We start from the raw sequence: 26,247 nt of genomic DNA, 5'->3' as shown, positions 1-26,247 counted from the left end.
ATTTATTTATTTGACAGAGAGATAGACAGAAGAGCACAAGCAGAGGGAGTGGCAGAGGGAGAGGGAGAAGCAGGCTCTGCACTGAGTAGGGAACCCGATGCGGGACTCGATCCCAGGACCCTGAGATCATGACCTGAGCCGAAGGCAGACGCTTAACCATCTGAGCCACCCAGGCGCCCATGAAATGAACATCTTTATCTCTGGTAGTATTCCCTATTCTGAAATCTACTTTGACATTAAAATAGCCATCCCAGCTTTCTTTGATCAGTGTTTGAATATTACATCCTTTTAATTTTTCTGTGTCTTTATATTTAGAGTTGGTTTTCTGAAGAAAGCACTTGTTTGAGTCTTGCCTTTTCATTCAGCCTGACAATCTCTACTTTTGGGTTTTGACCATTTTTATTTCATTTAATTTTTGATATCATTGGGTAAATGTCTGCCATCTTGCTACTGGTTTTCTCAGAGTCATTTTTGTTGTTTTCTTGTTTAGCCTGCATCCTAGGGGCACCTGGGTGGCTCAGTTGGTTGAGTGTCTGCCTTCAGCTTGGGTCATGATCTCAGGGTCCTGGGATTGAGCCCCACGTGGGGCTCCCTGCTCGGCGGGGAGCCTGCTTCTCCCTCTTCCTCTACCACTCACCCTGCTTGTGTGCATTCTCTTTCTGTATCTCTCAAATAAATAAATAAATAAATAAATAAATAAATAAATAAAATCTTTAAAAAAAATAACCTGCATCCTTTTGGATCAATTGTTTATTTTTTATGGTTCCATTTGATCTCATTTATTAGCTCTATTTTTTCTGTTGTTGTTTTTTAGTGGTTTATGATTTACAGCATCAACTTAATGTGATCCGTGTTTAAGTAATATTGTACTATATCAAGCATGGTGTAGAAACCTTACGGTAGCATACTTCCGTTTCCTGCCTCCTATCTTTTATATTGTTATCATATATTTTATTTCTACCTATGTTTAAGCCCAACAGTAGTCTTTAAAGGAGATTTAAAAACTAGTCTATGATATTTTAAATAATTTTATGTAAGTAATTCCCACACATGATCCTTTCCAGTGTTCTTCATTTCTTCCTACAGATCCATGCTTCCATCTGGGATCATTTTCCTTCAGCATGAAGTTTATTTTAGTCATAATCAGTGTGGGTGCTGTGATGAATTTACTTCATTTTGGAATGTCTGAAAATCTTTTTATGTAGCCACTTTTATTGAGGCATATTTTCAATATATAGTTTTATATAGTTTTAAAAAATCAATTGTGAATTGATTATAAACACCAAAATGATAATATGAGTGTAAGGAATGATTGCTGTCTCTAAGTATAGTCAGGTTTTTCTCTCCATCTCTTTCTGAGTTCAGTATAGAGAATTATTTTATATGTGTAGTAGAAGTTTCACCTCCAGTGTAGGGACCATGTAATATTTATCTTTATGATCCCAAAGCCTCATGCAGGACTTGACCTAGGTATAAGTGTGCTCAACGAGTTTGTTATTGTTGTTTTAATTAGATAGATGAGGCTTCCTCTATTAAGCTTACCATACTTCCGCCTTTCCTATCCATTCTATCTAGGAAAGCCATACTTTCAATACTGCTGATTTAAATAGTTTTGTTTTGGAGAGAGTAAAGCAATACCAAGACTTCATGAACACTAACAATCATTGGAACTTCTTTGACTCTCTCTGGTCAAAATGGAGCGGGACAAGTGTGAATTGGGCCATGAGCTGCATCATTTTGTTCTTTCTGGTGGCATTGAGGTGAGTGGGCAAATACTACTACTTGAAAAGCACTTCCAGCAGCAAGTACCGTGTGCAGGGACCTACACTACGCATCATGGGGGACTTTCAATCTTGTAAGGGTAGAGAGTGATGAAACGTATGGTCTCTGTTTGGTAAGTGGTAAAGGTGTAACTGAATAAAGGCAGAATATACATATTCTTCCATCTTGGATGAAATAACTGTAATTTTTAAAGAGCAGCACATACAAAATACCATGCTCTAAGGTGAAGCTGTAATTGATGATTGAACATAGTGCGATCATACTGTACTTAAAAGAAGTGATGGCGGAGCAGTGTCTGGGTGGCGCAGTTGGTTAAGCGTCAGACTCTTGGTTTTGACTCAGGTCATGATCTCAGGGTCACGAGTCAAGCCCCACGTCAGGCTCTGTGCTCAGCTCAGAGTCTGCTTGGGATTCTCTTTCCCTCTCCCTCTGCCCCCCTACCCCCCTACCCCCCAAATAAATAAATAAATCTTTAAAAAAATTTAAGTGATGGCATATGTAGGCCATGAAGGATGGGAAAGGGAATTTCAGATGGGGTGAAGACATGCCCACTCTGGACAAGTGGATTGGCAAGGAGAGTGGCTAGAGGGAGCAGAGGGCTTTAAATAGTTCAGTAAAATTAGGCTTTAGGGGCGCCTGGGTGGCTCAGTTGGTTAAGCATCTGCCTTCGGCTCAGGTCATAATCCCAAGGTCCTGGGATTGAGCCCCTCGACTGGCTCCCTGCTCAGCGGGGAGCCTGTTTCTCCCTCTCCTCCCCTCTTGTCCTCTCTCTCTCAAATAAATAAATAAAATCTTAAAAAAAATAAAAGAAAATTGGTCTTTGAACTGATATGGAATTGGAGTTTGGTATTTATGGAGTGATCTGAATACTGAATTAGAAATTTTTAATTTGATTAGAAGGAAATTTGAGCAAGAAGAAGGATGTGATTGCAGGTGATATTTGTGGGAAATTATACAGGAGTTCCCTGGAGTGTTTGGTTCCCTGCTGGAGAGCTCTAATTTCTAGACCTAGCATCTGAGAGTCTGGATAATCATTACAGCAATGGAAATGTAGAGGAGTTTGATGATAGAGGAGTCAAAATTACATGAAGATTGTCTCCCTTTCTGTGTTCTCATGGATCTAGGAATATAATCAGTTGGGCAGGTCCAAAGAAGCCAAAGGAGACAAAAAAACATTAAAAAGAAGGAATAGATCAGATTTAGTTAGGAAGGTGGACACCTGGGCAGCCTTTGGATGGGTTAAGAGGATTTGCTGGTGAGTCCTAATTGAAGAGAGCAGTTTAGAAGGACGGAGATGATGGTGGGAGAAATTTCAGTAATGGGAGATGTTCTGAGAAGTTAAACAGAAGTGGGAAAAGATCTGGGTGACAGATTAAATGGTGGTTGGGTCAAGTGGCAAAATTGCATGGGAAGGAAATAAAGGCATAAAGACATAAGTGTAGGTGTAACATTTCCACTGAAAGGGAAGAGGGAAGATTCTAGAACATTTGGAAAAGCGGTACTCCCAGAGAACAAAAGGACATTTCTTCCTCTGAAATTACAATTGCTTTAACCAACTACTGTCTATAACACTGGGTGGAATGGAGAAATTGATTAGTGGGCAAGACTTAGGATCCTAAATGGGTAGAGTCCAGAAGATGAGACCGAGGGACATTCAAATAATTTTCTGTGGAATTTGGTCTGAACCACCAGTTTCATGTGGTCTGGATGAGGAGCGGTGATCTGTGGTTAAGCATGTGGTTTAGGGAGCTGTAGGAAGAAGCAAATTTCGTCCAGTATCTGCCCTTTTTTCTACCCCTAATGAATGATTCTTAACCTTTTGGAGGCCATAGTTCTTTCTGGGAAGAATTCACTTATATTCACCACTTGCTTTTTTGTGGACATTCTGATGGGTATCATGGACGCTATAAAGCCTCTTCATTACTCCCAGGGTAGGGAGGGCTCCAAGTCCCCTGGTGTCTGAGTTACTAGTAGCTATCTTTCCAATACTATATTTAAATATAACTTCATTGTTCTAGGAAACATTATTTTACTTTGAGTCTAGCATAATTTTGATAGGCCAGGTATAAGAACCACTGAATCTCCCGATGTACTTGAACAGATGGATATATCCAAGGGGAACTTGTACTATTATTTCTCTATGTTGGACCATATGTTGGGCAGTTATTTTGTCAAAAAATTGCATCCAGGGGCACCTGGGTGGCTCAGTCGGTTAAGCATCTGCCTTCAGTCATGATCCCAGGGTCCTGGTATTGAGCGCTGCATCGGGCTCCCTGCTCAGCGGGGAGTCTGCTTCTCCCTCTCCCTCTGCCTGTCCCCTCCAGCTTGTGCTCTCTCAAATAAATAAAATCTTTAAAAACAAAATTCTTGGGATGCCTTGGTGGCTCAGTCGGTTAAGCGTTTGCCTTCGGCTTGGGTTATGATCCCAGGGTCCTGGGATCGAGTCCCGCGTCGGGCTCCTTGCTCAGCAGGAGCCTGCTTCTCCCTCTGCCCGCCACTCCCCAAAGTCCTTTCTTTGAAAATTGGCACTTATTTTCAAGTCCCTCAGAGTCATCTTCGTGTGGTTTTGGAGGGAGCAGATACAGATGTGTATATCAACCTCCCATACTTCACCGGCATTCCTTCAAAGATGAACTTTTATAAAGAATTTACTTGTAGGGGCGCCTGGGTGGCTCAGTCGTTAAGCGTCTGCCTTCGGCTCAGGTCATGATCCCAGGGTCCTGGGATCGAGCCCCACGTCGGGCTCCCTGCTCAGCGGGAAGCCTGCTTCTCCCTCTCCCACTCCCCCTGCTTGTGTTCCCTCTCTCGCTGTCTCTCTCTCTCTGTCAAATAAATAAATAAAATCTTTTTTAAAAAAAGGAATTTACTTGTATATTATTAAAATATTGTCTCAGATAGGGTGCCTGGATGGCTCAGTCGGTTAAGTGTCTCACTGTTGATCTCAGTCTTGATCTCAGGATCATGAGCTCAAGCCCCGCATTGGGCTCTGCACTGGGCATGGAGCCCACTTAAAAAAAAAAATTGACTCAGATAGATGGGGATGCCTGGTTGGTACAGCATGGGGTTCTTGATCTTAGGGTTGTGAATTCACGCTCCACGTTGGGCACAGCTCTTGCTTAGAAATTTTTTTTTTTTAAGATTTTATTTATTTATTTGACAGAGAGAGACACAGCGAGAGCAGGAACACAAGCAGGGGGAGAGGGAGTGGGAGAGGGAGAAGCAGGCTTCCTGCTGAGCAGAGAGCCCAATGCGGGGCTCGATCCCAGGACCCTGGGATCATGACCTGAGCCGAAGGCAGACGCTTAACGACTGAGCCACCCAGGCGCCCCAGAAATTTTTTTTAAATAAAAATATTGGCTCAGATATTCTCACTCTGTACTCACTACTTTCCTGAATATAGCTTTCTTGGATAGTAAGTTTCCTTTAGCTTCCTTTTGTCATTCATAGCAATTCCCTTCTCCCAAAGCTAACCTTTTCGAATGCTTCTCAGACTGCAAATCATCTGAGACCATTTCATACAAAATTCCAGAACTTATTTCATTCTTCAGTAATAGAAAGTAGGTATCCATTTTCCCACCTCCAACATTGGAACACTACTCTGGACATTTTCACTATGAAGAATGAATTATGAAAAAATGCACCCTGATCAACAAAGTGGCCACCTCTTAAGAAAAAAAAAAAATACACCTAAGACAGCTCAAGCCAGCTGTGCCTGCCCCAAACCACGGCCATGAAGCTGGGATTCTGCACAGCGTTCAGAGAATCATCACATCTCCTGTCCGCTCCGCCCTCCAGTTTTCCCTAACATTCTCCCCTTGGTGTTATTTCCTCTCTCCAGTCCTGCCAGGCAATTTGAACAGAAGATGGCCATGGGCACATCAATTTAAATAATCATGAAAACTTTTTAAGAAAAAGAAGAGGACTATCCATGGCTTTCCAACTTCTATTAATTCTAATCTATTCTAAAATTCACCCTTCTTTTTTTTTTTTTTTTTTTTAATCAAATCTGTGCTCTTAGGATATTTTAACAGAAGAAAGAGTCTGTATCTCAGGATGGGGTTCATTATTTCTATCTCAGCAACAGACAACTCAGATACAGTCGTTACCATGTTGTCATAGGTAAGGTTTTTAGCTTTTAGCACTCCCTAGATGTGACTAGATGCAATTATTTGGGGTTTTTTATTTTATTTTATTTATTTATTTATTTATTTTTAGATTTTATTTATTTATTTGACAGAGAGACACAGCGAGAGAGGGAACACAAGCAGGGGGAGTGGGAGAGGGAGAAGCAGGCTTCCCGCTGAGCAGAGAGCCCGATGCGGGGCTCGATCCCAGGACTCTGGGATCGTGACCTGAGCCGAAGGCAGACGCTTAACGACTGAGCCACCCAGGCACCCCTATTTGGGGTTTTTTAAAAGATTTTATTTATTTATTTGACAGAGAGACACAGCGAGAGAGGGAACACAAGCAGGGGGAGTGGGAAAGGGAGAAGCAGGCTTCCCGCTGAGCAGGGAGCCCAATGTGGGGCTCAATCCCAGGACCCCGGGATCATGACGTGAGCCGAAGGCAGACGCTTAACAACTGAGCCACCCAGGCGCCCCTACAAGTAAATTCTTTATAAAAGTTCATCTTTGAAGGAATGCCGGTGAAGTATGGGAGGTTGATGTACACATCTATATCTGCTCCTTCCAAAACCACACTAAGATGACTCTGAGGGACTTGAAAACAAGTACCAATTTTCAAAGAAAGGACTTAGAAGGATTAGCCAATAAAAGATTTCAATCTAGGGGCACCTGGCTGGCTCAGTCAGTGGAGCATGCGACTCTTGATCTCGGGGTCATGAGTTCAAGCCCCAGGTTGGCCACAGAGCTTACTTAGGAAAATTTTTTTAAATAAAAATATTGACTCAGATATTGATCTTGATCTCGGGTTTGTGAGTTCCAGCCCCATGTTGGGTGTAGAGATTACTTAAAAATAATAAAAAAAAAAATCTTTAAAAAAAAAAAGATATCAATCTATTTGTGAAAGGCAAAAAATCAGATGGAGGAATAGTAACTAATTTAGGAGAGTGAAGGAATTTACAACCCAAATGTCTGCAGAGGACGTTTACCCATGAGAAGGAAGTCAAGTTACTTACACAGAATCCTTCAGAGATTCAGGATTTGGAAGTACCAATTCTCAAAGAAGACAAGGCATGGATGAAGCTAAAAACAGTACAGCATGTTGGAATTCTGCAATCATAGCTGTTGCCACCTGTTTTTACACTGTCCTTTGCAGTCACATGATGTTTGTTCCCATAGGATATAGGAAGTTTACTCTCTGGAATAGGGATTCTCTACCTGGGTGCTGTTGGTATTTTGGACAAGTATTTGTAGTGGGAGCTGTTTTGTGCATTGTATACATCTAACAGGATTCCTGGCCTCTACCCTCTAGATGCGAGTAGCGCCCCCCAAGTTAATGTCAACAAATAATGTCTTAAGACACTGCCAAATGGTCCTTTGGGGTGGGGGTGGATAAAAATCACCCCAGGTTGAAACCTGTTGTTCTACAGAAGCTAAAACTCCTCAGACACCCTGGACCTGGGACAGCTGGCATAGTAAGGACAGAATGAGGTACCAGGATGAAAATCTGGGCATTGGGCAATGGTCCACATATTGATTTCTAGGATCCTTAGCTCTTTCTTCCATTCTGCTCCCAGTAACCCAGCAGCCAGGTAACAGAAGACTATAGGATTTTTTTCCTAAAGAAACCAAATATCACCAGAGAAGAAACTTCCATATACTGATATCTAGGTAGAAAGGATCTACAAATCTCATAGCACAATGAAAGAAAAATTATCTCGGGGCATCTGGGTGGCTCAGTTGGTTAAGCGACTGCCTTCTACTCAGGTCATGATCCTGGAGTCCCGGGATCGAGGCCCCGTATCAGGCTCCCTCCTCAGCGGGGAGCCTGCTTCTCCCTCTCACCCTCCCCCCTCTTGTGCTCTCTCTCAAATAAATAAATGAAGTCTTAAAAAAAAAAAAAAAAGAAAAATTATCTCAAGGCACAACAATCATAAAACTTTTGATTGCTTAGATTAAATCTTAAAAGTTCCCAGAGAGAGAGACATCCAGTCATCTGTAAAGAGTTTGGAGTCAGAATGCTTTCAGAATGTATAATCCTCCCTGGATACCAACAGACAGTGCAGCACACCTTCATGAAGCTCAGGGAGAATAATGATCAAACTAAATTAGATACTTTTGATCGTAAACGTTAGCACATTATACTTCCTGAGGTGCACCTCAATTTTTGAGTTACTAGGATAACTTGGAGACTGTTTGACGTCAGTTCACATAGACCTGCTTCCGTTAGAGGCAGCATGGTGTGGTGGTTAAGAGCTCAGACCCTGGAGCTAGTTTGTCAGTTCAAATTCCACCTCTGGGGCTTACTAACCATGTGATACTGGGCATATCAGTTAGCCTCTGGACTCCCATGTTTTCATCTGTTAAGGGTAATGAATTGTTATAGGATTTACTTCATTGGGAGTTTATGTGTCTAGAGTGAATCAGTGTGTCAGCCTAAAGTCAGCCGATTGTCAATGTTAACCACGTCTCCAAAAAGACCTTTACAGCAACATTTAGATTAGTATTTGATTAAATAGCTGGGTGCTATAGCCTAGCCAAGTTGGTACAGAATACTAACCATTACAATCCACCCCTTATAAACTTGGCACCCATACACATCTCCTTAAATCATACTTAATCTCCAAATAAATAACAAAGTCATACTTCTATTTAACACGATACAACTATTCTGCGTGTGTACTAAAAAAAAAAAAAGAAAAAACGAACTAACCCTTTAGCCAAAAGAAGATGTCAAGTCCTTGGGTGATGTTTACTCTTCTCATCGATGTCCTGTAACAAAGATCACAAACACACACACCCACTCATAACGAAATGTAGTTGTTCATGATAACTACAGCCCTTGTTTCTGCAACCGGTCATTTGATTGTGGCTGATTTCTTCCTCCCTCCCCACCTCCTGCTTCCTTCCTTCCCTCCTTCCTATGTTGTGGTAAGAACACTTAATATGAGATCTTTCCCCTCAAATTTTTAGGTGCACAATACAGTATTGTTAACTATAGGCACAATGTTGTACAGCAGATCTCTAGAACTTTCCATCTTACACGACAGAAACTCTTCTCCCACTGAATAGCAACTCCTTATTTCCTCTTCCCCCAAGGCTCTGGCAAAGACCATTCTACTCTCTGTTTCTGTTGGTGTGCTCTCCCAGGGCTGCACACTCTCCTAGCAGGTGTGTGCACTGCAGTGAAGGTCAGTGATGAGGGTCAGGCCAGGGCTGTGCAGGTGTACATGGTGGTGTAGACTGGTGACAAGACAGGGCCTGATATGGGTCGACAAGCAGCTGCAGCATGTCAGCATGTGCCCCCATGGGTTCATGCTGTGCTGAGGGAGAAGGAGGGGGAGAGTTCTAAAGATTGCAAAGGGACACTTCTCTGAACTCCCCTTTGTATTTACCCACTGTGAAATTGTCAACTCAGTAACTATTTAAACAAGTTTTTTAGTGTCATGGTGAGATTGCAAGATACATCATATTTACTCAACAGGTGTTTGTAAAATGTAATTTAGTTGAAATACTTTCCATTGTAGAGTTCATAAGTCATATAGTTTGACCCCTGAACAATGCAGGGCCAAGTGGGGGACAACTGCTGTGTAGCCAAAAATCCACATGTAACTTGACTGTGAGAGTAAGACACAGCTCTCAGAATGCTGACAACTCACTTCATTCTATACATATTTTGTTGAAAACATCTAGAATTTTAGCCCCTTTTTAAAAATGAAAACCAACTTAATTTCTTTAAGCTTTACTACCATATTATCAATTATATAGACTCAAAAAGCTTTACTTCCATCCAGGCCAGAACTCAGGATGGCTGTGTTCTTGTTGAGATATGTTGGCCATCATTGTCTCCATGCCCACCTTAATCCTCAGCTCTGTGTCAGAAATGGCTATCCCTTTGGGAACTACAGCCAAAGAAGAGATGGAGAGGCTCAGGAATAAGAATACTGTTTAAGCCATCCTCTGTCTCCCCATATCACTATCTACAGTTGGTCTCTTCCCATAGTGATGTCTGTTTGCCACCATGGTCCTGGTGTGGCCTTGGGTGTAGGGGTCTCCTTTTGGCTTGTCAGCCCTGTTGGTCCCTGGGAACTTTGAGATTCATTCGGAACGTGTGAAGTTCCTGTGTCTGGGGCCATCACTGATCTACACAGCCAAGTTTGCACTTGTCTGCCCTCTCATGTATCCTATCTGGAATGGAATCTGACACTTGATGTGGGACCTAGGGAAAGGCCTGAAGATTCCCCAGCTGTACCAGTCTGGAGTGGCTGTCTTAGTTCTTACTGTGTTGTCCTCTGTAGGGCTGGCAGCCATGTGAAGAGCTGAAGTTCCTAGCATTGTCTTCCTATAAACGATTCACTGACCTGTCTTCCTGTTTGTTACGCTCTTCTCCAGCCAGGGTAGAGTTCTCCTGATTTATTTATTATTTGTGTTTGCATATCCCCTTGGAGCTCAGTAGTAGTAAAGGACCTTAGAGAACCATAGCAATAGAAAAAGGTCCAGTTTCCCCTTTGTTTCTAAAGATGGAATGACTCAAAACTTCCCTTTTCCTGCCCCCAGCTTGCGGCCTACTCTGGGCATAGGAGCCTTCCTTCTCTCTCCATACTGGGGCTTCATTTGTGCTGACAGTCAGCTTCTGGCTCCTTCTTTCTGAGACAGCAGAAACAATGCTGGCTCTGTGGCCTCTGCCGTGGGGACTGGGAGTGGGGCTCCCAAATTGTTTCTTGTGGTTGCCTCCAAGTTTCATAGGATTGTGGTCCAAAAATGTGCATGGTATGACCTCAGTCTTTTTATACTGGTTGAGGCCTGATTTGTGACCCAGTGTGTGATCTATTCTGGAGAATGTTCCATGTGCACTCAAAAAGAATGTGTATTCTGCTGCTTTAGGATGAAATGCTCTGAACATATCTGGTAAGTCCGTCTGGTCCAGTGTGTCATTCAAAGCCCTTGTTTCCTTGTTGATCTACTTAGATGATCGGCCCATTACAGTGAAGGGGGCGTTAAAGTCCCCTACTATTATTGTATTATTATCTATGAGTTTCTTTAGGTTGGTAGTAATTGTTTTATATATTTGGTTGCTCTCAAGTTGGGGGCATAATTCCACATAACAGTGAGATCGTATGATTCTTTCTCTGATTGAATTATTTCACTTAGCATCATACCCTCTAGTTCCATCCACGTCATTGCAAATGGCAAGATTTCATTTTTTGATGGCTGCATAATATTCCATTGTGTGTGTGTGTGTGTGTGTGTGTGTGTGTGTGTGTGTGTGTGTACACACACCATATCTTCTTTGGATAAAGTATTCTTGACTACATATTTTTCCCATTTAGCACATTGAATATATCATGCCACTTTTTTCTGACCTTCCAAGTTTCTATGGATAGATCTGCTGCTAACCTTATGTATGTACTACCCTTATAGGTTAAGGACCTTTTGTCCCTAGCTGCTTTCAGCATTCTCTTTATCTTTGTATTTTGCAAGTTTCACTCTGATATGTCTTGATGATGACCTGTTGTGTTTTTTTTAAGATTTTTTTTTTTTTAATTTGAGAAAGAGACAGCATAAGCTGGGGGGGGGCAGGGGGGAGGAGCAGAGAGAGAGGGAGAAGCAGACGCCCCACTGAGCAAGGAGCCCAACGTGGTGCTCCAACCCAGGACTCCAAGATCATGACTGAGCCAAAGGCAGACGCTTAACTGATTGAGCCACCCAGGCGCCCCTGTGTTGACCTATTTTTGTTGAATTTGAGGGGAGTTCTCTGTGCCTCTTGGACTTGAATGCCTGCTTCCTTTCCCAGGTTAGGGAAGTTCTCAGCTATAATTTGTTCAAATAAACCTTTTGCCCCTTATCCCATTCTTCTTCTGGGATTCCTATGGTATGGATATTATTGCGCTCTGTGGAATCCCTAAGTTCCTTAAGTCTATATTGTGTTCTCATGGTTTTCTTTTCCTCTTCTTTTCAGCTTCGTTATTTTCCATGATTTTATCTTCTGCCTAAATCACCTATTTGATCCTCTGCTTCTTCCATCCTCATTGTGATTATATCCAGTCAGTTTTGCATCTCGGTTATAGCATTTTTTATTTTGGCCTGACTAGTTTTTACGTCTTTTATCTCTACAGCCAGTGTTTCTCTGGTATCTTCTGTTCTTTCAGGCCCAGCTAGTATTTTTATGACTGTTGTTCTAAATTCTTATTCAGATATATTGCTTCTATCTGTTTTGAGCAAATCCCTGGCTGAGATTTTTTCTTGATCTTTCTTTTGGGGAGAATTCCTCGGTCTTGTCATCATGTCTAAGTTTCTATCTTTTGTGTATTACGAAAACTTATTGTGTTTCCTGCTCCTGAGAGTAATACTATATTAAGAAAGGGTCATACACTGTCCAGGGCCTGGAGTTTCAGGAAGTCTTTCTGGTGTATGCTGTGTGCACTCTGCTGTCATGTTTTGGCTGCACCTTCCCAAAGGTCGGTCCTCTACAGAGTTCCCCCTTGCTGGCAGTGAGGAGTGTTTGGACCTTTAACTAGGGTGCTTTGATCTGTTTGTTAAGATAAGCCTCACATCTGCCACGTTCTCTCCCTCCAGCTGTGCACATTGTTTTCTTTATCCTCAGATCAATTTCGTAGTTGTTGAAAATGATTTGATGTTGATCTAGCTGCGTTTGAGGGATGAGGCAAGCTTAGGGTCCCTTTACTGCTCCACCATATTAACACCTCTCTGAAGGCACAGTTTTTATATCTCCGATGTTAAACTTATTTTAACATTTTCTCTGTTTTCTTGATGTTAGCTTCTTCAGGGGTTAGTGTTCTGATTTTTAAGTGCTATGTTATGCCTCGTTGGATTTCCTCAAATATCTTTTTCTCCATTTTTTTAAAATTTAAATTCAGTTAATTAACATGTAATGTGTTATTGGTTTCAGAGGTAGAGCTCAGTGATTCATCAGTCATATATAATACCCAGTACTCATTACATTAAGTGCCCTCCTTAATGTCTATCCGCCAGTTACCCCATCCTCTCACCTCCCTCCCCTCCAGCAACCCTCAGTTTGTTTCCTATGATTAAGAGTCTCTTATAGTTTGTCTCCCTCTCTGACTTTGTCTTGTTTTATTTTTCCTCTCTTCCCCTATGATCCTCTGTTTCTTGAATTCCACATGAGTGAGATCATATGATAATTATCTTTCTCTGATTGACTTATTTCGCTTAGCATCATACTCTCTACTTCCATCCACGTCATTGCAAGTGACAAGATTTCATTTTTTTGATGACTGAGTAGTATTCCATTGTGTATATATACCACATCTTCTTTATACATTCATCTGTCAATGGACATCTGGGCTCGTTCCATAGTTTGGCTATTGTGGACATTGCTGCTATAAACATCAGGGTGCACATACCCCTTCAGATCACGACATTTGTATCTTTGGGGTAAATACCCAGTAATGAAATTGCTGAGTCATATGGTAGCTCTATTTTCAACTTTTGAGGAACCTCCATACTGTTTTCCAGAGTGGCTGCACCAGCTGCATTCCCACCAGCAGTGTAAAAGGATTCCCCCTCAAATATCTTTGAGTCTTGAAATTTTGTTCATATCTGTGAGTTCCTAGACACTTTCAAATATTCATAGTATTGAATGCTGGAGTATATTGAGTATATTGAGAACAAGCAATGTAGGCTCTGGTTATAGGACCCTCACTGGAAATGGATGTGCAGGGGGAAGGATGGGTGATATGCAGCCAAGGGACTTTCCACTGTTTGAGTGATTTCTCTCCTTGATTTGGTAGATTCCTGGCTCTTATCTACTGTCTGTTGATCCTGCATCCCCCTTGGCAGTTAATTGTGTCAGAACTCCTGACATGGAAAAGGGCTTTGTCAAGAGATTTGGGTTATCTCTTCTTTGCTCTAGGGGTGACTAGCTCCCCATATCCTTTTTTACCCTGCCTCCTCCTTTCTTTCTCTTAATTCTGGCCTTTTCTTGGATTTTCTGGGAAAAGGCACTGAGAGAGTGCTTCTTTTTTCTGCTCACATAATGATAAATTTTGACATGAGATATTCTCTTTCATCAGTGGTCAAGATCATGAATTCCAGCTCTTTGAAAATCTGATGGCTTTCAATTTTACAATTAAAATATGACCATCTCTGAAGAAGTGTTATTTTTTTAGTTGGGATTGCCACTGAAAACCTAGATATTTACCAATACTGAGGTGACTGGTTTTATTTTAATCTTTACCAGTGGGTCAGAGTCCACTGAAGATAAAACGATTATTTATCCAAAAGTTCAAAACAGTGTATGTTTGATGATCAGCTTGCACTTAGTATTTATAAAGTTCTTGGATTCCAAGCTTTCAACTGCATTTAGAGAAAGCACAGCAATGGATCTCTTCATAGTTCTGGTGATATGTCTTTCTTGTTTGATTCCTTTCTTTCCGTGGAATTGTAACCGTGCCAAAGGGAAGCTGCCGCCTGGCCCCACTCCCCTCCCAATCATTGGAAATGTTCTACAGATAAATATTAAGAACATCAAGAAATCCCTAAGCAAGGCAAGTATGATTACGTTCCTTCCAATTGTTTGCAGTTACAGCGCTATATCTAAATAAAATATGGTTCCAGATGCCATACTTTAAGGAAGTGGTTTGAACGGGAAGGGTCCCTTGGATACCCAGACATGACTTTAAGCTGGAAGGCTGCCAGAAGGGAATGAGATCCATGAGATGATTGTTGAAATTGCCAAAAGAAGGAATTCCCTGTCCATATTGTGACCAGGTTTCCTTTTTAGTAATTATTCTTTGCTAAACCCTAATGGCAATGAAACTGCTTTCAATTAAAAAAAACATAAAAGTTCTAATGACTTACAGCGTCACAATACTAAAAGTCTCCTAAAAGCTAACATTGATTTAAGTCTAGGAAATAACTCAAGATTCCATACTTTTCAGTTTCTATTATATTTGCTCGATGAGTGAGTGAATAACTACTCTCTTTCTAGCTATTTAAATAGCAATAGCTCTCTAAATCTTGAAGGAATTGTCTGAAATCTGTCTTCCCTGAGACAGCTATTGACCAGAACACAGCCTCTGGAAGCTCCTTTCTGTGTTTGGGGCTTTGGATTCAAAGAGGTTTTGTCAGCACCCCAGCTCGTCCATTTGTAAACTCACAGCATTGGGCAAATTTAAAAAAATCTCTCTGAGCCTTAATTTCCATTTCTTTAAAATGTGAATAATAATTGTATTTTGCACATGGTCCTTGAGTATATCATATATTGATCAAGTTACTGAATGCCTACTTTGTATTAGGCACTCTGTTAGATGCTGGGGCTTTTTAATGGTGAATGAAAAAAAAAAAAAGACCCAAGCATTATGGAATTTATAGTCTAGAGGGCAGGGCATGTATTTGTAAAGTAATCATGCAAATGAGTGTATGATTATAAACCATGTAACGGGCACAGTAGCAAGAGGACATGCAGCTTGGAGGAGCGGGGATGGGAGGAACAGTCAACAAAGAGTTCTCCGAGGAAGTGCAGCTGGAGCTGAGATCTAAAGAATGATCAAGCATTAAGCACACAAAATACAGATATAAGTTTGTTCCAGGCTGTTTCAGTCTGGAGGAGAATTACTTGTTGGTGTCTCTGAAAGGACCAATTTGCTTATAGACCAGAGAGTGAATAAAAACATGGTGTGGGATGAGATTGGAGAAGTAAGTTGGGGCCAGAGCATGCAGGTCTTTCAAGGCTTTTAAGAATATTGGTTTTGGGGCGCCTGGGTGGCTCAGTCGTTGAGCGTCTGCCTTCGGCTCAGGTCATTATCTCAGGGTCCTGGGATCGGGCCCCGCGTCGGGCTCCCTGCTCAGCGGGAAGCCTGCTTCTCCCTCTCCCACTCCCCCTGCTTGTGTTCCCTCTCTCGCTGTGTCTCTCTGTCAAATAAATAAATAAAATCTTAAAAAAAAAAAAAAAGAATATTGGCTTTTAGGGGTGCCTGGGTAGCTCAGTTGTTTAAACACCCGACTTTTGATCTCAGCTCAGGTCTTGATCTCAGGTTGTGAGTTCACGCCTTGTGTTGGGCTCCATGCTGGGCTTGGAGCCTACTTAAGAAAAAATATATTGATCTTAGCCTAAGAGCAATGTGGTGCCATTAATGTGCTTAAAAAGGACTCTCATGTTAGCATTTGCCTTGTGAAAAGATCACTCTGGTTGCTTTATGGAGAATGAATTGTAAGGTAGCAGGTGGACACAAACCTTGGATAAGTTGAAAGTGTGTAGGTCCTACATCATTTAGAATACCAAATAATTGGCCATCACAGAAAGATCCCAATAACACAATGGCTTAAAGAAGACAGGAGCTTATTTCTGTCTTACAGAATGATATAGAGGTGAGTGCTATTGGGCTGCCTGTCTTCCTTGAGGTCATCCAGAGAACCAGGTTTTCTCAGTCTTGTAGTTTATCATCCTGGGTGCCTAGGCTATTGTTCTCATATGCAGGGACACAGTGGGGCTATCTCCATGCTGTCATTTCATTCCATGGGTAGGGGAAAGGATGGAGGGCATGCATTTACCATTTATGCAGTCATGTAGGATTTGCACACATCATTTCTGTTAATAGCAGTTCATGCGAACTTAGTCACATGGCCACACAGGGAAGCTGGGAAATGTCAGTGACTATATTGCCAGGTTCCTATGTGTTACTAAAATCTCGAGATCTCTGGTGCTAAAAAGATGGGGGGTGGATAATGAGGGATGATTGTGAGAATCTACACAGGGGGCAAGAGAAAGAACATCCCTTAAACAGGATGAGAAACACATCATTTATTATAACTATAGGAAGGAAGGAAAAATTTGGTGCAATTATAGGTTTCGCAGATAAAAGTTAATAAAATAATATGAATAAAATCCATAATACACTCCGTGTCACATAGTAGGAACTGAATAAATGATAAACTGTTGATGATGATAATAGTAGCAGTGTTACTAACAATATAATGATAATTACTACTTAATGTGATTTATTCAATTACCAGTTCTAGAAGTTGAAATCTTTTATACTGGGTAAGTGAATATTAAAATGTCTCTTTGGTAAGATTAAAACTCTTTACCTCACTTATCTACATTCCTAGTTTTAAAATTCTACTACTCTTGTACCTCCTGTTCCTTTCCCAGCTAGCAGAGAGTTACGGCCCTGTGTTCACTGTGTATTTTGGCATGAAGCCCACTGTGGTGTTATATGGATATGAAGCGGTGAAGGAAGCTCTGATTGATCGGGGTGAGGAGTTTTCTGGCAGAGGCCCTTTCCCAGTGGTGGACTGGATCAGCCGGGGATTCGGTATGTCTCAATTTGGAGAATGTATGTGAGTGTGTAAGTTGCAAAGACTCCAAACAGGCTAAGGGACAGAGAAATTGTAAGTATTTAGAGAAATTTATTTAGAGAAAACAGCATAATTCCAACATTTTTCTATAAAGGATCATTAATCCATATTGTAGATAATGAAGGGGACACACAATGTCTTCATGAAACACTAGATGCAATGAAAGCAAATCATCTAACTGTTAACATTCTATGAATTTGTGTTCACTTTAAGTTATGGCCAGTTAAGATAATGTTATTTCAGTTAAGATAATAAGAGACTGAGAGAAAAGAGAAGGGAGGAAAATGATTCAATTATCCTAGTCACCAAACATTTTGCTTTCTGGCCTGAGTCATGGTTGCCAAGAGACTATTTTAGGAAAGTCCCATAGTGTGCATGGAGCCAACATAGGTTTGAAATATTTCCAGCCTTGCCTTCAATCTTTTACCCTTCTAAAAAAAACTACAAGAAATATTTGAATCCAATGGAATACAAAGCATAAAGCACAAATATGCTCCGAGAAGATGATTACGGACAAACCCATGATGAGTACATATGGATTGCAAGTCATCCTAGAAAAAGCTTTTTAAACTAAAGTACTTGAACTGTCTTTGTTTTGGAGCTGGCCTTAAGCTGTCCAGTCCTCTGGTGGGTCACTGGGTTTCTGCAAAAAGAGATAAGGCCTGAATGGGGCCACTCCCTCCTCTACATCGTTCTTTAAAATCTTTATGGACAAGTTTCCTGAAAATTACTTTTTCTCCTAATCTTGTCCTGGCTCCGGAAGTCTGATTGAACTTCCTTGGTGTTAAGACCATATTTCATGGAAAAGATTTAACAAACAGAGGGGAAATGGGAAAATGAGGAATAGATTTTCATGAACTTCTTTCCAGTGCACAAGTGCTCTCTCCTTCTCTTGAGAATCGACTCTGTTTGTTGCCTCTCCCACAATTCATTCACAGTGTACAAAAACCAGCCCTGAAAATGTCACCTACACTTGGACTCACCATGATTTATTACCAGTGTAATCACAGAGCAAGCATTTGGCCTCTATGATCATCAGTAAAATGGGGACAAAACACTTGGTTCACAGAGTTATCCTGAGGTTTGAAGGAGCTAACAGATGAAGAAGAGTTGGGTAATAATGTCAAACCCAGAGTCTTGACAGATACTAGGCTGGGTTAACAGGAGGTGGGGGAAGCAGGGCTCACTGGAAATTCCTGTGGCTGACACCACTCTAGTTACATCCCTGCTTAAGTGTGATTATCATTTTCTGAGATAAAGACTCTCAGCTGGAATTCATCGTAATGGAGGTCATTCTTCTCTCTCTCTCTCTCTTTCTGATAGGAATTATTTTCAGCAATGGAGAAAAATGGAAGCTAACCCGACGTTTTTCCATCACGATTTTGCGGAACATGGGGATGGGAAAGAAGACTATTGAAGACAGAATTCAAGAGGAAGCCTTGTGTCTGGTGGAAGCGTTAAGAAAAACCAATGGTGTGTCTTTCTTTATGTAATTAACAGTACTAGTTTGGGAAGACTATATGCTATTTCAGATAGGCTACAGCGAGATCTGATGGCTCAAGCACAATAGAAGTTGCTTTTTTGCTCATATAACAGTAATAAGAGGTGAAGTGGTTGGCATAACAGCCTTCTCAGGCTCTAGGTTGATAGGAACCCTGATGTCTTTCTTCAACACGTGGCTTCCTGTGTCACTCGTAATTCATCTTTTTGCATGGTAGCAGAAGGAGCAAAGAACAAAGAAAAGAGCAAATTGTGTTTTCAGTAAGCCAGGTATGTCAATGGCACACCAAACTTCTTTCATATTCCATGGGCTCTAACTCAGTCTCAGGGCCACACCAACTCTAAGGGGCACTGGGAAATGTGGTTATCTGCATGCAGAGGAAAATGGGGAGAACATGGATTTTGGTAATGAACTAGTAGTTTTGGCCGTAATACCTTGAAAAATGAAGTAATGTCCCTAGTAACTTCTTGAGAACATCACAAACATTTCAGTATAAATGTATGTAAAGTCATTATGCTGGGCACTTTAAACTTACACAGTGCTGTCAGTCTTATATTAGTAAATCTGGGGGTTGGGGGGGGAGCACTGGTGCTTCAGTGGTAGGATTCACACCAAACCCTTCTCAGTGCTTAGGGCTGCATTATGGCTCACCTGGAGGAGTATGGGTATGAATGGAGGGAGCTTCAGTAGCACGAGTTGGCTCTGTGTATTTGTGTGTATGCACATGCAGGACTGGGAGGGGAGGTGGAAGAGAAGGGGTGGGCAGGAGACTTGGCAGGAAAGGAGTAAGATCAGGATCATCAGATATATGTGGTTTTTTGAACTTCAATATTTAAATATTTTACAACTAAATAATGCTATTTTATATATGGTGAATTTCCATTGTGTTTCATATATATACATATACACATATATATATTTTAGAGAGAGAGAGTGGTGGGGAGAGGCAAAGGGAGAGAGAGAAAGAATCTTAAGCAGACTCCACACTCAACATGGAGGCTGATGCAGGGCTTGATCTCACGACCCTGAGATCATGACCTGAGCTGAAACCAAGAGTCAGATGCTTAACTGACTGAGCCACCCAGGTGCCCCTGCCATTGTGTTTTTTAACCCATGTTATGTATTGTCCAGACAGCTTGTCCTCACCTTTTTTTCTTTTGCTGCTATTAATATAAAAAATGTAATTATTACAAATATTTGCATGATTCTTGTTTCTTCCTTGGAATAAGTTGTGACAGTAGAGTGTCAATGAATATCATTTGGACTTTTGATGTAAATTATTACAGAGGAATGGGTGGGAGACCTGGCAGAAGAAGGGATACAAATGTATATAGTTTTGTAAACTTTCAATTTAATATATTAAATACTTTCACATGTTTAATTTTTGTTTATCAAGAACATTATTGGGGCACCTGGGTGGCTCATTCATTAAGCATCTGCCTTCGGCTCAGGTCATGATCCCAGTGTCCTGGGGTGGAGTCCCACATAGGGCTCTCTGCTCAGCAGGGTGCCTACTTCTTCCTCTCCCACTCCCCCTGCTTGTGTTCCCTCTCTCGCTGTGTCTCTGTCAAATAAATAAATAAAATCTTTTAAAAAAATTATTAACAGACTACTACAGTATTCCATTATTTGGATGCTCCTGACCTACTCTCACCCAGATTCTGCCTAATCCCACCAAGCTATGGGACCCCAGACTCTTGGGTTACCCATTTCACCACTGGGTAATTCTGACTATTGAAAGGTTCTTTTACATGTTGAGCAGAACATTTTTCCTTATAACTTCTACTTTTTGATCCCCGCTAATTTTTTTTTTTCCCTTTTGGAGTTATAGTGATGTAACAGTCACCTCACAGAGACAAGATGTACCTCCCACCCCAACTTTGGTTTCGATGTTGAGAGTGTTCGTACCACACACACTCCATTTGGATGTAAAAAGTTTGTGACTCACAAAATGAGGCTTTCTGTGGAGGGCGGGGGTGGGGCACTGGTTCCTAAGCAGATTAAGAAACAGCTTGAGTGTGCCTGGGTGGCTCAATTGGTTGAGCTTCTGCCTTTGGCTCAGGTCATGATCCCAGGGTCCTGGGATGGAGCCCTGTGTCGAGCTCCCTGCTCAGCGGGGAATCTGCTTGTACCTCTCTCTCTGCCCCTCACCCTGCTCCTCTCTCCCTCTCTCAAATAAATGAAATCTTAAAAAAAAAAAACAGGGGCACCTGGGTGGCTCAGTCATTAAGAGTCTGCCTTCGGCTCGGGTCATGATGCCAGGGTCCTGGGATTAAGTCCCACATCGGGCTCCCTGCTCAGCAGGGAGCCTGCTTCTCCCTCTCCCTCTCCCCCTGCTTGTGTTTCCTCTCTTGCTCTGTCTCTGTCAAATAAATAAAAATTAAAAAATAAATTTTAAAAATCTTAAAAAATATATACAACAAACAAAAACAAAATCCCAGTTTGAGAGATCAGGGAAAGGGTACTGGCTTGATGTGTTTATGGTGGCTAAGGGATAGGGTAGAGAACAGTTCCTGTGTGCAAGTCAGTGCTTGTATAGTTTAAATGTCCTGCTTCCAAAGGAAGGAGCACTTGAGCTTTTTTATCAGCTTGCCCAGATGTGAACTGAAGAAGAAAAGGTGAGGTTCAAAAGTTGTCTGCAACCAAACATCAAAACATGGAGCCATGTTTTATATTATATATAGGAAGCCTGGTTCCATTACTAAATATATTTTTTCAAATATCCAAATGGAACTCCAATTGCTCTCATTATCGTATCGTTCTCTTCTACAAGAAAAGCACACCCAACTTTTCAATTATGTTTTCTAAAATAATGGTTTTGAGTCTCTCCAGTCTCCTGAAATTTTTATTAGGTTGTTCAGCTTCCTACGGACATTGTGAAGAAATATTCACACTGAGAGCTAAACTTTACATCTTTCAAGATATTTTTATGTGACCTCCTTCTTGTGAATTATCTTGTGGCTCTTACTTGGAGAATAATGTAAATAGGATATGTGGGGAAAATTAATAAATGGACTGGATTAGATAGCTTCGTTTGGGGAAACAATAAATTATAGGCATGTTGAGTTTACAGTGATGATGACATGTCCAGGGATTTCCTATACTTAAAAGACTCCCAGCAGTCAACCCTTCTCAATCATTTTAAACAGTCAGCTTAAGATTTATATGAAAATTGTGCTCTAACTTTTAACTTCTTTGTTTTAGCATCTCCCTGTGATCCTGCGTTCCTTCTGGGCTGTGCTCCCTGCAATGTCATCTGCTCCATTATTTTCCAGAATCGTTTTGAGTATGATGATAAAACATTCTTAACCTTGATAGAATGTTTTCAGGAAAACCTCCTAATTTCAAGCACCTCCTGGATACAGGTAAGGTCAAGGTTCTCTTAAATGGGAAATAATTTTCTAACTAATCTATTGCTCATGCTTACCTCATCCCTTTGTCCTGTTTCCAAGTGGCTACAGTTATGTTTATCAAACTATCATTTGCAACCAATTAATGAGTTATCAAATCAATTTAATGTATTGAAATGAAGTTTAAAACATGAAATATAGTGGGGTGCCTGGATGGCTCATACACCACTCATACGACTGGTGATTTCGGCTCAGGTCATGATCTCAGGGGCGTGGGATCGAGCCCCTCATCAGGGTCCCTGCTCAGCAGGGAATCTGCTTGAGATTCTCTCTCACCCTCTCCCTCTTCCCCTCCCCACTGTGCTCACTCGCTCTCTCTCCCTCTCTCTATAATAAATCTTTAAAAGCTTATTTTAAAAACCATGAAATACAGTAATAGAGAAATGTGGTATAGTGCATCAATTATAGCAAGGTGTTTTTTTGAGAAACCATTTTATATCCATAGATGAAGAGGGTGATGATGTAAAATGTATTTCTTACTATAGCACACCGTCAGAAAACCTATGTTGTATGATCATTAAGAACTTAAATTATGTGTGGACCATAAGGTCATGATGTGTTCCACCTGGAAAGGACTCTAGAGAACAAGGAGTCTACTCATTTTTTGGAACAGGAAACTATCACCCAGAGATATTAAGCGTATTTTCCAAAGACAAAGAAATCCTAGCCAAGACAAGGAATGAGCGAGCCCTAGAGTCTAGATTTCTCTGTTCTCTCTGTAGTTTGATACAAACTACTGGCCTGAAAATTGCTTCATTGCCTACCAAGGGCATTAAGTCATGAGGTGCTGTCTAAAGCAGAGTCACTAAACTCTAGGACTGGCCTTGGGCAGATGTAAAAGGGCAATGTGCATATTCCTGAGGGTATAAAATCCCTAAATAAGCTAAGTAATGTGGGCATTTCTTTAATTTTTCTGATGTAGTTTCTTCATTACAAAAAAACTTTTTAGGTGACTGTAGAAAAATGTGTAGGTAAACTGGGATGAACACTACGTTCTAGCTCTGTTACTAGACTGGTGTCTTACAATGGTTGACTGACCTTTCTGAACCTCAATATTCTCCTTTGGGAAAAGATGGTATGCTCCTGGATTCCTTCATAGAGTTATGGCTAGGAAATAAATTTAAATGGTTTTGAAATTACTTTGTGACTTGTGCATACTGTAACTCCAGACATCTTGTCAGTTCCCTCCCCTTCAAATTCCAAGTGTGTTCTAGTGCACGAAGCATGTCTTACTCACCTTTATCTACTCAGAATATAACTAAGTGTCTGATACATAACATGGGCCCGTAAAACTTTGCTGAGTGAATTAATGAATGATTCTTTCCTCTTTCAGCTCTACAATGCTTTCCCTCTTTTAATACATTACCTTCCAGGAAGCCATCACGTGTTATTTAAAAATATTGCTAAACAATTTAAGTTTATTATGGAAAAAATACAAGAACACCAAGAATCTCTGGACTTCAATAACCCTCGGGACTTTATTGACTACTTCCTGATCAAAATAGAAAAGGTATAATGTGACCCTTTATCTTTGTGGGTGGTGTGATTCATGGATTAGCTTTGTTCTTCCCAGTGAAACTGGGATATTAAAACAAATGGTCCTTCCGAAAGATGTATTAATTGCTTGTCTAACCTCTTGTTTGTGCAAACCATATTGGGTATCTTGAGATATTTCTAAATTCTCACTGAAAATGACTTTGCGGGTTTTACATTTATTGTGTTAAATAAAGCTGGTTCTTTATTTGGGGGCAGATTGTAATATACACTCACACACATTCAAGATTAATGATACACAGCATATAATCCTTCATCGAAAAAGTTCAGCAACAGGTAGATGTAACAAATGAGGGGACACAGGAACAGACAGGAATCTACAAAGGCTAACCTTTGCAAAGGCACTAGGAAATCTTCACAGATGAGGTAGATTTTGAAGAAACTGTAGCTTAGATGAACAGAGACAACAAAGTAGGCCCAGGGAATGAGAAGTGCAAGTGATCAAGAGGGTGGAATTTTCTGAGAGGTACTCTTGATTGTAATGGAGGAACTGTCGTGGGTGTAATGAGTGATGAGTGGGAATAGTGATGCATTTTGTGTGTGTGTGGGTGGTTCTGGAGGCTTGAATGAGAAAATTAGACATTATAAAATAGGCAGTAGATGCTGGAATTGACAGTGAATAGCAGTGAGGACTTGATAAAAATTATGTTTCAAAGAAATGGTAGAGCAACTGATGGACTCGAGGGGAATGAGAAAGTGAAGAATCAGAAAGGACCTGTTGGAACTTTATAACTCTGATTATATTTTAACTGTTGGACAGAACCCTAACAACTGTCTAACTTGACCTTCAGCTGTAGCGCTCACACCAAATAACAATGTCATATTGAGTTAAGTTACCTCTGAGGCTCTTTTATTTATCAAGTAATTGTAACACATCATTTCTAGGAAAAACACAATAAACAGACTGAATTTACCATGGACAACTTGATCATTACCGTATGGGATATGCTGGGTGCAGGAACAGAGACAACGAGCACCACCCTGAGATATGGATTCCTCGTGCTGCTGAAGTACCCGGAGATCACAGGTATGGTCACAGGTGTTGGGCAGCGTGCAATTCCAGGTAGAAATTGGCAGGTGACACTGACAACTATCCCACTCTTCACCTGCCCAGACAATGCACAGAAAAAATTTCCTTCATTCGTACATCTTCCCGTCATTGGATAAATTAAATACAAATTAGTTTATAGTACAAAAAGATAATGAAATATTTAAACAGCAGCAGAGATTTGAAGGGCAGAGCTCACTGTTTCCCCTGCTATGGTGGAATGTCCCTGATTTGCGTTGGGACAGATGCAATAATAAGCAGTTGTCTTAGGATCTAGAAGAATTGGCCTTCTGCTTTCTCTAAAAGGGTATCACTTGATATGTCTTCCATGTCCAGATAAATATATTTTTGTCAGAGGAGATTTCTGCTGAAATGCATTTGCAGTGTAAGGATTGACTCAACAATAATGACAGTCTTTCTTTATCAAAGAGTCTCAGTCCCTAAATAAAAAGAGTTACATACAAATACATTCTTTTCAAATATACCCATTTGGGCATATAAATTCTTCCTCACAAATATAATTTCTCTTGCAAGTGCAACCTTTCCACTTTTCCTCCTCTTTTTTTCTTGAGTGCTCATCCAAGAGGATATTTCCTTCACTACTGGGTCATGTTCTGTGCTTTGGTACATAGAGACACTTTTAATACAATTAAATCTCAGGAAGCTTATCTCCATGATGTCAGCACTAGATTATTCTTTGTTTAAGGTCCTCCTGCCCTCCCAGTCTAAGTAAGAAGTGCTTTCCAAATGGTGGGATCTAGAAGCACAGCTTCAAAATTCCTTTCCTCTCACACATTGTGGGATCTAATGGCACTGTGTTTCCTTCACGTGACACAGACTCTTTCAGCCAAATAACTTCCCTCTTATTAGACCTATGTTGATTATGACCACAAACACCATATGATATTTTTCTCCAGACCCATAAATCTTGTGTACATGGCAAAAGTCCTTTTTGTGTCTTGGTTCCCCATTGCTTCCATGTTCATTTTTTCTTGCATCATATCCACTTATATTTTCCTTTTCTTTCTTCCCATTTTCATTCCTTACTGGGCCATTCTCTACACATTCTGATTTTATAAGTCAGTTCCTAACCACTTTACATAATCACTCTCTTCTAGATAAAAATCCAGCTTCTCAACCTGAAAAGGTGAAGTTTAAAACTTCTTTAAAATTGCTAAGTCTTCCTGACAGCTATCAAACCACAGAGTTAATCACATGCTCTCTTAACAAAGACACATTCTTCAGCTAGTAGATCAACACCATTTGACCAAAGTAGCAACACGGTCCTGGCTATAGTGGACAAACTACAGTGGCTTCAGATTCTGACTTTACTAGTAAGTAGCTGTGTGACCTCAGACTCATGACTACCTCTCTGCATATCTTACTTGGTCCGTCATCTGTTTAGGAGAGATGATACTTCCTAACATTCACAGAATCTTTCCCTCATAGGAGAAAGTTAATAAATGTTTGTTTTAACTAATGAATAGTTCT

General features: G+C 40.8%; 2 protein-coding genes and 1 pseudogene across 3 annotated transcripts in view; 2 read left to right on the top strand and 1 right to left on the bottom strand.

The window, feature by feature from the left end:
- Positions 1 to 26,247, top strand: part of PDLIM1 (PDZ and LIM domain 1) — a 91,317-nt gene that overhangs the window by 50,142 nt on the left and 14,928 nt on the right. The window contains exons 6-11 of one of the 2 annotated variants that reach the window (XM_032432410.1): positions 14,343 to 14,431; positions 17,038 to 17,200; positions 18,567 to 18,716; positions 21,949 to 22,109; positions 23,488 to 23,664; positions 24,594 to 24,735. In XM_032432410.1, coding sequence (XP_032288301.1) covers positions 14,343 to 14,431; positions 17,038 to 17,200; positions 18,567 to 18,716; positions 21,949 to 22,109; positions 23,488 to 23,664; positions 24,594 to 24,735 — 882 coding nt within the window. Of the gene's footprint in view, positions 1 to 14,263; positions 14,432 to 17,037; positions 17,201 to 18,566; positions 18,717 to 21,948; positions 22,110 to 23,487; positions 23,665 to 24,593; positions 24,736 to 26,247 lie in introns of those variants that run through there. The other variant, XM_032432412.1, reaches the window with a different exon arrangement.
- Positions 9,711 to 10,275, top strand: LOC116649524 (annotated as a pseudogene).
- LOC116649523 (cytochrome P450 2C41-like) overlaps positions 24,747 to 26,247 on the bottom strand; it is a 58,773-nt gene continuing 57,272 nt past the window's right edge. Inside the window, exon 10 of the mRNA XM_032432413.1 lies at positions 24,747 to 24,814. Coding sequence (XP_032288304.1) covers positions 24,811 to 24,814 — 4 coding nt within the window. The 3' untranslated portion in view covers positions 24,747 to 24,810. The remainder of the gene's footprint in view (positions 24,815 to 26,247) is intronic.

This window comes from Phoca vitulina, unplaced genomic scaffold, assembly GCF_004348235.1.
Source record: "Phoca vitulina isolate PV1807 unplaced genomic scaffold, GSC_HSeal_1.0 scaffold48, whole genome shotgun sequence".
In the NCBI taxonomy this organism is placed as follows: Eukaryota; Metazoa; Chordata; class Mammalia; order Carnivora; family Phocidae; genus Phoca; species Phoca vitulina.
Note: the sequence above shows the minus strand (reverse complement) of the source record. Positions and strands in the feature narration are given on the sequence as shown.